At 35.4% G+C, this 13,063-nt stretch overlaps 1 protein-coding gene across 1 annotated transcript; it reads right to left on the reverse strand.

Annotated features, from left to right (window-relative positions):
* Positions 1–8,485: 8,485 nt before the first annotated feature.
* On the reverse strand, positions 8,486–12,210 carry LOC126611398 (uncharacterized). Its single transcript, XM_050279677.1, has 2 exons — positions 11,132–12,210; positions 8,486–10,009 (listed from the first exon to the last, which is right to left on the reverse strand). Exons 1-2 carry the CDS (start codon positions 11,840–11,842, stop codon positions 8,663–8,665), a joined length of 2,058 nt encoding a protein of 685 aa, XP_050135634.1. The 5' UTR covers positions 11,843–12,210; the 3' UTR covers positions 8,486–8,662.
* Between the last annotated feature and the right edge of the window lie 853 nt (positions 12,211–13,063).

Consider the following 13,063-nt stretch of genomic DNA (forward strand, 5'->3'; position numbering starts at 1 on the left):
AACATAGGAAAATAAAATCATGAGGAGAATCCCACCAAACAAGACCAATAAGTATAACTTCTTTGTTCGTCATCGATAAAATTATTCTCGTATTGCCGAAGTTTTATAAATAAATAAAAAATATTAGGGTTAGGACCAAAGTTGACATTGCCAGCAAACCACATGCATGCATCGATATCCCTAGCTAGATTCATATAGCAGACAACTTAAGCAATTTGGAGCGCAACTAGCGGTAAGCTTGCCAGGTTGTGTCACTGCCCATAATATTGATTTTATCTGTCTGTCGGCTTCTTGGCCATTTGATTCTTCATATGAAGACTTTTATTTTCTTTTCTGTTTATGTTTAAATTCCATCTTTACTATTCTCTAAATTCTAGTTTGTATTCTATCAATTATTAATTGGCCTTTTACATATTATGGTCTCATTAATTTATAATTCGAGATCACGACATGGCTTGTCCTTAACAAGGAATTGGAATGATAGAGTTGTTTTAACTTTTAGCTAATCCCTTCATTACATGAGAGTGATGATTATATGCTCTTCTTTTGTCCACAAAAAACTTAGATTTGAGAGTTGAGACATTGTAATATGATGACGTGCATTTACAACTGATACGCAAATCAAGATACAAAGTATTTCATAAACATGACTTAGTTCGGTTGATTAAGATAATGTCCCGTCTTTAATTTGAACCCAATTTTTTTGGGAAACATGTTTATATATACTTACATTATAGAGACTCACACCTGATGGCCACACGAAATATGATAATGTGCATTTATAATTAATAAGCAAATTAAGATCCAAAGCATTTGACAAATGCAAGTTAAATCAGTTAGCTAGAGCAGTGTACTTGTTTTTTACCAAGATTCAAATTCCTATATTGTAAGAGTTGTGTAAAATATTGTATTAGCAAATACAAAGATATAAAGTAGTTCTTAACAACAACAAAAAAAGTCAACTACATAATTGGTCCCTAAACTTTTATGATAGTTTAGATTTCGTCCCAGAATTGAAAAAGAGGTTTAATTTTCATCCTTCAATTTTAAAAAAAATCTAGAGAATTGGTCATTCCATAATGGGGATGAATTTCTGTTATTTTACATGTACTTGATACGAGTGATCCCTAAATAACAGATGCAGATTAGCAGCATGGAGTTCAAAATTTTTACACCAATTTTGTGTGTGACCTTTCTGTTTATGGACTCTGTAGCATGTAGTGTGTTACTGTGTTATATATAAAAGGTTTTGCTACTAGAAAAGGGTATAATGGTAATTTGCGGTGATTGTTAGGGCATTGGGTAAGGAGACGGCAAGGCAGTGCTGGAACAATCATATCGTGATTGAAGAAATAAGATCAATACAAACATTCATGGAGGAATCGAGTAGAAGTGGATGGTGCCAAATTAATGTAGATTCGCTCGAGTATCTGGAAACGTGATTAGAAAGTTTAAAAGTGTGAGACCAATCTATACGGTTCAGATGACATATCCATGGAGATTCGATGAGTGTCCTAGATATAGGGAGAGGATCCTTACCGGATCCATTTTGTGGGGATCCTAGTAATTCTCACATCTTAGCCGTTCATCGTACATCGTGCGATCAATTTTCGTCAGATGCTATTTGTGTTTACTTTTAAATAAAAAAAAATCAAATGATTTCTAACCGTACAATACACGATGAATGACTAAGATGTGATGATTCCTAAAATCCCAACAAAATGGATCCGGATGGGATCCAATCCCCTAGATATAAAGATTTTATTATATTTTTGTGTATGACATGCAATAGAATAATGAATGGTTGAACATGTGGTAAATGATCCAATATATAAGGATCCCGCCAACAAAAATCTTCAATCTCCCAAATCAAGAGAATGACTTATCTACACTTTTTGATAAATCATCATAACATTTCAGACCAATAATATGATATCACGTGTTTTAACTTTTCATCGGACTTATCTACACTGCATTTACGCCATGACACTATGTGATATCTTATATAACATCGTCTAATTCGTCCGTTATCGCAGTGGGATATTAATGGTGTAGAAAAAAATCTCTCTCCATAACCGTATATAGTGTTTTAACTATTCACATGGCATACCTACTTTGCATTTACACAATGACTCATAATAACATCCCAGACCAATAATGTGATATTTTACATATCATCGTTTTATTCGTCAGTTATTGTAGTGGGATATTAAAGGTGTAGAAAATATCTCTCTCCATAATCATATATAGTGGCATTACATAGTGTCTACTTTTTGTTAGTCATCATTGGTCAACCACATCTTAATTTGCTAGGTTTCAACTTTCAAACGCTTAGATTCCACCGCACTTGTATCTTTTTTAACCTTAAGCTACCCAAATTTGATTTCTCAAGTGACACAACCTTAAAAATTTGCTCCTCCCTTTCAATATAATTTGACTTCTTCAGGAGAATCTAACTGTATACTCATTTTCCTTATAAGATGAACCGGAAATGATATTGTCATAAGCAACAATTATTTCTAAAGTATTACACGTATAATATATTTTTTTTTTGGTAAATTACACGTATATTATTGGAGAGAATCATATGTTGTGTAAGACATTATACATTTTATTTTACGTTTTCAAAAATGCATTTTAAACTTATCGTAATTTTAACTCATTAACGTATTCCTTTGATATGTTAACGAACCTCTATATATATATATATATATATATATATATATATATATATATATATATATATATGCGCTTACTGCTTGCTATGAAAACACCATTTTCTTTAAGTATTTTAGTTTATAATAAAAGAATTGTAAAGAATTCGACGGTGACTCACTCGTTCAATATTTATAAAATAATAAGCAATATGGTCAATGATTCAATGGGTTGCAATGTTCCTAAAGTTGCGTTTATGAATCTTACTTTCCTGGTTCTTCCTCCCACTCCCAAGTTGTAGGCGTGGGTGGGACTTACACTATTGATTTTTTTTTGGGTCAGGAACAATCTTTGCAAGTCAAGCTAGTTGGCTGCTAGGAAAGGAACCGGATCCCCTCTTGAGCTTAGTAGGCTGAGCCTTCAGAGCAAATCACACGGACCATTGAAATTTAATTCAACGGCTGCAATTATTAAAACTTTTAGAGGGTCCCATGTTTGTAGCCGTTGGATCAAATTTCAACGTCCGAATAATTTACTCAGGAGGCTCTCAGCCTCCTAAGCTCACGAATTTTTACATCAGATGCTGACGTCCCATGACTGCAAGTCCACTTTTGAGGAAGAGCAAAAACCATGAAACGTATACATACTTAAGTCGATATTTCGTACGTAGTCCACTTAGTGTACCAAAACAATGATAATCGAAGCTACATAGGGTTTTATTAACTCTATCCAAAAAATTTAGAGGAAATTTGTATAAATTTAATGAACATTAAGATCAACCGACGAATGATACTTGTATGTATAATTGTACATAGCTGTCAAAGACTCAAAGGGCAGGAAGCAGCAGGTACAAATTATTTCTTTCAAGTTGGAGCTATCTGCAACTAGCAGTAGCAGCTGCTAGGGAAAACTGTGTGTCCACTGTCCATACTTAATGTCCTTATATAAGTACGAAATCGTCAATGGCAACTTGAAGTTACGGAAGCTTGTGCTTGCTGGATTCACCCTGATGATGTTAACACGAAGAGTTTATTTTGCGAGCTAGCAAGTACCACACATTTGCTTTGTTCTTTGCGTGAGTAAGGGGATCAGTACGTGTAATATAATACGCTACAAAATAAATACTGAAAATATGAGTACACCCCTTCAGTGGCGAAGCCAGGAATTGTCGAGCGGAGGGGCGAAACTTAAAAGCGTAAAGGGTTCTAAAACAATGTAGACAATCAAATTCTTTACATAGTAGACAATAATATACCAATACAAAGAAGTTACGATTATTGTTGGTGATATTTTATGTTATGACTAATAACTAAAAAGTTACAGTCTCGTAATGTATTAATGCTAGAGTAACTTTATTATATGACTAATAACTAATTAAACTAACAATTCAATTACTCAATATCATTAATTATTTAAATTATTCAATAATTCAAATTATCAATAATCAACAAATTCATCACTAATCTTCATTCATCAATATTCATTCATATCAATATCAACAATTTCATTCATCAAATGGTTCGTATCAATAATTAATAATAAATAACAACATTACGCTATAATTCTATGCAATGCAATTAATTTCCAATCCACAAAAACCCAACCCAAATTTTCACTTTTTATTGTTTTGGGGTTATAAAAAATTGAATTGAGTCGGCAATGGAATTAAAGACAGTACCAAAAACGACGGCATAATCGTTAGTGAGGATGTCACTGCAGTTGCCGCCGCCGTTGCCGCTGGACCACCTCTGGGAGCCGTACGATTTCTACGAGCAGATCCACCACCACAACCCAGCGAGGCAACGAAGTTTTAATCCTTGTCGTCAGGCTCGAATACAAGATTCTCGAGTTGCACAGGTACAAGCTCGCGGGGAATCAGAAACAAGAGACACCCAATTGGGTGGCTGCGAACCCAATGGAGAAATGAAACAGATTGGTAATGGCTGAAACGGCGGTGTTTTGTTTAAAAAATTTTTTTTTTTTACCAAGCCCAAAACGACGTCGTTTTGGCTTGGATTTAAAAAAAAAATAACAGCAATCTGCTGCTGCTGCTGCGCGCAGCAGAACAGATTGCCCAGCAAAAACAGAGGAGAAGATGAACCAGGGTTTTCCGACGAGGCGCGAGGGGAGTGGCGAACCCAGTTCTCCAGTGGTGTTTCCCGGCGAGGGGAGTGGCGGCGGCCACTCCTCGCCCTCACGTGGCTTCGCCACTGCACCCCTTGAAATTTAATTTTCTTTAACCAAAACCTATCATGATAAATTTCTATAACAAAAACCTAATGACTAGGCTCCAACTAAGCAATATCCATAATTAAGTTTGACTTGGCAAACTTTGTATTTTTGGATGTCTAAATTACCCCTAATAACACTTACTTTGGGTCTCTCACTTATTATCTACATTTATTTTACATTATTTCATTCAATTACATGTCTTCAAATACCTTATGAAGATTTGGAAAAAAATTTAAATGTCATGATTCCTATGCATTTAATAACAAAAATTTACATGATACCAATGTTCCTTATATAGTTGTTTTTACAAGATGCTAACAGGTAAATTAGTATATCCTACAAATATAAAAAAATTATTCAAAATTATCAATATTTTAAATATAACATAGGTAAATTATTTTGCACAACATATATGTAATAACAATATAAGTTCCTAGTAAATTATGTAATGATACATGCAAAATAATTTACCTATAAAATAAAAGAATGTTGATTGATTGCACACTCTATATAATAATAACAAAATGTGGCTATAGTATATATGTAATATCACATGAAAAATAATTTACCTACAAAATAAATAAATATTTTTAGCCAATTGATTCAAAATTAGTTTATTACATATTATTTTACATAAAAATATAGATAAATTATTTGTACGCATATATATAATTTTAATAAAATGTGCTTAATACATACATGCAAAATAATTTACCTACAATGATTGTCAAACAAATAAAAGAAATGAAACATATGATGGTAAAAGAAGTATAAATTAGATAATTTTATGAGGGTAATGCTATGGAAACTAAATTTGTAGACTAAATTTTGGAAACTAAAGAAAATAGAAATTGATGATTAATTTATTACTTAAACGTTGATAAATGTGCTCATTAGTGCCACATCATTTAGTTTGCAAATTCAGTCTTCCTAGCATTATCCATATTATAATAATAAGGCACTTATTTCCCACAATTATGGCGGATAATTAAATTCATTAACACTAACAGAGAGCACATACTTTGTGTGTGTAAATAATTTCTCTTAATAAGTGCAATTTTTTTAATATTACATAATTATTGTTTTGTCCTCCTTACGTAAATATTGTGTATCAAAAGTGAGGGTAAAATTGAAAAAATAAGTATAAAAAGAGGGTAAAATAGGAAAAATAGGGATATGGTTGTCATTTTGTCAAAAGATACAAAATTACTATTTTGCCCTCCTTTTGTTAATAGTGTGTATCAAAAGTGAGGGTAAAATAGGAAAAAAGTGGCAAAAAGTTGACAAGAAGGATTCTCTTAATAATAGTACTAGCAGAGAGCACACACTTTGTGTGTGTGAATAATTTCTCTTAATAAGTGCATATTTTTTTCTATTCTATTATTAATAGAAACTTCCTTGTCAACTTTTCCCCCTTTTTTTCCCTATTTTGCCCTCCTTTTTGTCAATAGTGTGTATGAAAAGTGAGGGCAAAATAGGAAAAAAGGGAAAAAACCGTCTACCTCCTCCCACATTCTCCTGCTTCAGTTCATTCAAACTATCCAAAAAACATTATGATTTCACTTACGTGTATGAAAAAATGATGGTGGGACAATTTCTCTTGATAAGTGCATATTTTTTATCTTATGCAAATATTTCGATATAAAATTACTATTTTTCCCTCCTTATGTAAATATTGTGTATCAAAAGTGAGGGCAAAATAGGAAGAAAAGGGGAAAAAGTTCAAAAGATACAAAATTATTATTTTGTCCTCCTAATGTCAACATTGTGTATTCAAAAATGAGGGAAAAATTGGAAAAAAAGAGGCAAAAAGTTGACAAGCCCTCTTCTCTTAATAATATAGATAGATATAGATAATTAGAGTGTTGTGGCACAATTGTAAATAGTTTGAAGATATAGATAATTAGAGTGTTGTGGCACAATTGTAAATAGTTTGAAAATAATAGTTATTTATTTTTTTACATGGCAGTCTACTTCAAATTTAAGTTTTATTTAAATGTTTAAAATAAGATGAGTTTTTATCAAATCACGTTATCTGGTGTGACTTATTAGGCATTGGGCTGATACGAATTGAGTGGTTCTGAGTGTAGGTTGACTAGTTTGTGTATCTGTTGTTTTTTATTCATGTATTTTGTGGCTTGTGGACTTGGAAAATCATTTTTCCTTCTTCGTCTGGCCAAGTGTCCGTGCGTTGTTCGTATAACTTTTTGTCTGGATCAGAGACTGGGCTGTCTGCATGAAAGAAATCAAGAAAAGAAACCTAATAGGAGTATGAGTAGGACCAGAGGTTGACAAGGCCGTACGCAGTACCCAGAACAAGAAAACCAAAGGGAGCTTCTATTCGGCCCCGTCTGCCGCACATTATCCTTCTTGTTGAAGGACTTCTGATACTTGGTAGACCGGAACCAAATATATATCTTAAATTTCATCAATACGTTGGGTGTCGAGAAATAAAAATGAGTGTAACTGAAACTTTTAAATAAATTGATAGTGGTATACAAATCTAAACGGTCTTTAAATCATCTCCAACCGAAGGAGGGCTAAATTAATATTTTAATTAACAATGCAGGGTCATATTTCTTACCATCTCCAACCGATGACCAAATGGTCATATGGCCAAACATAATTTATTATTTAAATTAAAAAACTACAACTTATATTTAAAAGAAGCATGTAGTAGGTGTTTAAGTTTTATGTTGTTAAATGTTTTTAAAAATGTTGTTTAATGTTACTTAATTTAATTTAATGTTGTTTAATGGCTTAGGAAGTTATAGAAAAAAATAGAATTTAAAAAAAATTTGTAAAAAAATATATATATATATTTTCAAAAATAACTGCTAGCTGACATTAGTTAGTTGACGTTGAGTTTGAAATTGTGGCCCGGCCCGAGGCCGACTGGCCGGCTCATTTGGGCCGGCTGGCTGGCTCATTTGGGTAGGCCAGTTGGCCCTTCGACCCTTTTTGTCCAATGGGGCCCGGCTTGACCCTCGGTTGGAGACATTTTTCAAGCTATTTTCGACCCTCTGGACCCTTCGGTTGGAGATGGCCTTACTACTGCATTGGGCTGGTTTCTTAATAATGACATTGACAAGTCAATGATCCGTTACAAAACTTGCATCTCGAAAACAAGAGTAAATGAGATCAACTCGAATGAGCACACCAGCAGTGTCCAGCTTGTGAGAAACCATTGACACATTCCTTGTTGAATTCAATTGTTTCAACAGTTCCGTAATAAATCGTACATCTTTTGAATTTATGAAATTAATACCATTGCTTATTGATCCTTGTTCCTCTCATTCAAGTAGTGCATAAGAACCTATAATTATGCCAGTAATTAGGTATAGGAGGTGAATGAGGAACAGAATCTGATGTTCCCATGATTACAGTACCACATTATTATTTTTTTTCTGATAAAGGCGATATTGGGACTGAGAGAATCGAATTAGGGATCTCTGATGTGCGTAGTGGATGAACGTTCCGAACCAAGTAAGCTACAAACTCTTGCACTATATAACATTATTATTTTTTATACAATCCTTAACTGCAGCAAGATGTTTATCACAGATGACTTGAAACCTATTGAATTGATGCAAACCAATTTTTTAACTAGTTTTTTTTTTTGTTCATTTATTCAAGTTAAAACAACAAAGCATGCTATAAAGTAAAAGAAAGTAAAAGTTAAAAAAAAAAAAAACAGATACAAGCTACTGAACTTAGGGATCTTCTTCTACGTTAGTGAGTTTGCAAGGACCAAACTCCTCACATAAAAGTCAAATCAAGCAACTGAAATAACAGGAGGATGCTTGAAACGTTGCTGCTGCCTGTGAACTGGGGTTTTCACAGACAATCCTGATGCACCAAAACAGAAATAATGGCTCCTCAACCTTCTACGAACAGAGCCTTGTTTTGCCAAATTCGGTGTTTCGTCGTCAACTACTTCATTCGACCAAGATGGTCCTGCAATGTCGGTTTCCATGCAAACGCTTTTCTGTTTATCCAGAGAAGTAGGTGAAGAAATTGAAGATGATTTCGAAAATGAACTAGACCGAGAACGACCTGGCACAGTTATGTGCGGAATTGCCTGCATTACGCCGTGCCTTATGCCGCAAGCAAACCTCTTTTTCGCTGATGGACTTGACTGGTTGCTCCTCACGGAAAGTGTCCGTTTGTTGCTGGGAACTGATGAGACTGAGGGCTTTGAAAATCTCTGTCGAAGTGGGGTTGGGGCTGCATCATCTGGGCTTTTGTTGCATATCTTGATAGAATCTACCGATCCCAAATCAACCGATTTCTTGAACCTTTCGTGCTTTTTCGCTTTCATTTGTGGCCAGCCTATGACACGTTTTAGTTGTGCTGCTGCATTATTTACAGAACCAGGTTTTTTACCAGAGAATGAGCTGCCGTTATTCTCAGTGGTTGGATCATACGGACTGATAAGTTCGGGTGCAGGTGAATGGGTTCCTATGCTACGGCGATCAGCAGTAGCATCTGATACATTTTCAATGCCAGTATACAAGAAGATTTCCGTGTCAGAAATTCTAAATGATGTTCCGGGACTACCTCCATCGCCTTGCATCTTCAAGCGCGAAGCAATCGCTTTTCTTGCATTGTAATCCTCACAACCAAATATTCCCCCAGCCGAAATCAGCTGCCTGATTAGTATATCAGATGATGCTGAACGAGGCCATTGTCTAAGGTAATCAAGTGCTGTCATGCCATCCATGTCGCGGGCATTCACATCAATTGATTTTGCAATCATCAGAAGTTGGACTAAATCGGAATGCACATCCCCAATGATTGCCGTGTGAAGGGCAGTCCGTCCTTCATTGTTTTTCGCATTGATGATGTGTTCGATAGTGAAAGCTTTCTCGCTCACCAGTTGCTTCAGAAGCTGAATTTGTCTGTCCAGTCTTCGGAAGGCAGGACTTTGGAAGCCGGATATAGCCTTGTGGAGAAACGTTTCTCCAGAGTTGTTTCGTGCAGAAATGGATGAAGGGGATGCAGATATAAGCGCTTCGGCTGCGGCAAGTTGGCCTCTTGAAGCTGCAACATGCAATGCTGTGTTGCCCTGGCGGTCAGTGGAGTTTATGATATCAAAGGATGCCACAAGGTACTTCACTACCTGCATGAAAGAAAAGATTAGTTGATTCAGGGAAATAGGGGAGGTGATAAACATTGAAAACAAAGACAAAGTAAGGTAAGTCTAATTAACTAAAAAAAAGGAAAATTAACAAGGAACAATCTAAAAATGTGGAATTACAAATGGATTTCCTTTTTAAGTAAATCCATAACAAGAGTGAATTAAGTGGAACAATGATATAAATCAGTCATCTAGCATTAGGCCGGCTACGAAGCAGACATTCAGACAGTTGATAGCATAATGATATTGTGTTGATTTCATTGCCACCAACAAAATGTACCGATATGTTACCATGCATTTTTGACAATATCAATGCAGATCCGTTATAAAGGAATTTATGCATCTAACAAACATGTAACAAGAATGCCTTAAGAATTTAGGTTAAGAATTTTATATAGTTGTATTTCCTATAAGCAAAATGGTTATCAAAACAACCGTTAATTTTCTCTTCGTGCTAAAGTTTATGATTTTCAACAATACAGACCAATACACATCCGTTCCGCACAGAGAATTTATGCATCCAACATCTATGGTAACAAGAATGCCTCAAGAATTATTTTTAGTTGTTTCATTAGAACAACTGAAAATGAAATGATTATTAGACTGACCTTGATCTTCTCTTTACCCTAAATTTTTATTATTTTGGGTCATCATCCTCGGATTTGGATCCTCTCTTGAGCTTATGGAGAGGATCCTCCTGACCAAGACACTTAGGCCGTTGGATGAAAATTCAACGGCTACAAACAGAATGGTCGCTTTAAAGTTATAATAATTATAACCGTTGGATTTTCAACCAACGGTCCACGTGTTTTGGTCAGCTCATCCAACGGCTACAAACAGCGAATCCCTTCAAAATTATAATAATTATAACAGTTGAATTTTCAACCAACAGTCCGCGTGTTTTGATCAGGAGGATCCCTCCTTAAGCTCAGGAGAGAATCCAAATCCATCATCCTCACCAACAATTGTTACCAGGAACCACTTGACTAATTAAGCTGACACGTGCTTGTAAAAGTGTAGGAAAAGAAAGCAATTTGGAAAGGAAAAAAAAAAATTGAATCTTTGCAAAAGCACTTTTAAGAAAAGTGGGAAGCAGCTTCTCACCTCTACCCGTCCTTTCCCGGCCGCTGCATGGAGCACAGTTGATGCCTGAATATCCCTATAAGCCAAAACATCCTCACAATCCGAAAGAAGGTCCTTCAAAATACTCAAATTTCCGCCTCTCGCCGCTGCATGAACCGCTCTGTTAAGCATTTCCCGTTTATAAACACTTGGAATCTCCCCAACGTGCTCCTCCAGCTCTCCGCGGCTCCCAGTCATAAACCTCGGCGAAACCGCAAAGTCAAAAAGCAGCCTGAAAACCTCAACATTCTTGCTCCTTGCAGCAGCATAGAAAATATCAGTCACCCCATATTCTCCTTCCCCGAAAACAAGCAGAGGGTTTCTCTCGAGAAGTTCTTGGACAAAACCAAGCTCCCCGGCGGAGGCGGCGGTGTACATAAGCCAACCGCCGTATCCAGCCCTTATGAGAGAGTTTGTTTTTTCTTTCTTGGACTCGCATTCGTGGAAGAGCTTCCGCGCAACGCGCGAACGACACTTTGCTACATCATCATACTGTGCTTCGTCGTCCCACACTGTCTCTAGACGGCGGATGCGGCGGAGAGATGTGAGCTTGATGAGGTGGTTGCCGTCTATACGAAGGAGCTCTCGAACCAAGTCGTAGTGGCCGTTAGCGGCTGCGTAGTCGATCGGAGACGCGTACCACCATTGGTCTCCAGTGCTCTCCCACCGCAGAGGAAAATATGTGGGAGGCATTTTCTAGTTTTGGGAAGATAATAGAAACTACAGAGCAACAATATTATCTAGAAAAACTTTGATTTGTTGGCGGAAGTAATGCAACTAACAACCAAAAACTGAGTGAGAGTTAAGGAAACCCAGAAGAGGAAGATGAAGAAAAGAAGGAAGATTTAAAGCAGTTACCAGCTAGAACAGAAGAAGCACATCAACTAATAGCACGAAGAAATTAAATAAGGATGAATAACTTTTTAAAGGGTAGATGGGAAGTTTAGAGGGATGAGAGAAATAATTAATAATATCAAGTAGGAGATAAGGGGTGGGAAACAACAATCATGGCTTACACATATGGAATTATGGAAGACAGAAAAAGGAAGAGTCCCTTTCTTGGATGAATTAAAGTTGTAGAGAAAAATAATGTAACAGGTGATTAATATATGAGAAATATGCACATATATTTTTAACTGAAAATATAATTTTTGAGGTGAAACGAAGCCAACTTGGCTAATTTAATAACCACTATAACTAAAAAATATATGAAATGTGAAAAGCGACAAAAGAATTGAGCCAGCACTTTAAAACTGAAAGAATTCTAATTCTTAAAACTAGAAATAGAATTAGAAAAACACTAAATCTTATTATGTATAATACGGCGTATAGTCTGTTTAGTGTTATTGCATTCATAATCAATTCTATTTTAGCATATTTCATCTAAGTGTGTCTGATAGGTTTTGGTTTTTCATGGTTGACTGGTGGGTAACTAATAAACCCCTATCCAACCAAAGTAAATTATCCTGTGGTGAAATGAGATTACTTTTGTACCGAGAAAGTTAGAGATAATGATGTGTGATGTATAGAAAGAGATTAAATTTACTGATATTGGTTGAAGTAATGATAGAGGAGAGGACCAGTGGGTTGAAAGGTTTTTACTGAGCACTGAGCAGGAAGATGGTCGGAGTGATCATAAAAAAGCTGAACAATACAGAACGCACTGTGCTTTTAGAATTGGAGCTTTTGAGAGAGTTTATGACATAACAAGGATGCTCATAGTCCTTCATTTATGATTTATATTTTGATTTTGACCATTTGATAACTTTTCAGTTTTCGTAAAAAAATAGGAAGTGTTATTGACATTCTAAAAATTTCATTTTATATTTTTTATAAATGTATTTTTCTTTTTAAATATAGAAAGTTTAGAATGTAGAATGAGATTTTTAGAATGCCAATAATAATTTTCAAAAA

This window comes from Malus sylvestris, chromosome 17, assembly GCF_916048215.2.
Source record: "Malus sylvestris chromosome 17, drMalSylv7.2, whole genome shotgun sequence".
Taxonomy (NCBI): Eukaryota; Viridiplantae; Streptophyta; class Magnoliopsida; order Rosales; family Rosaceae; genus Malus; species Malus sylvestris.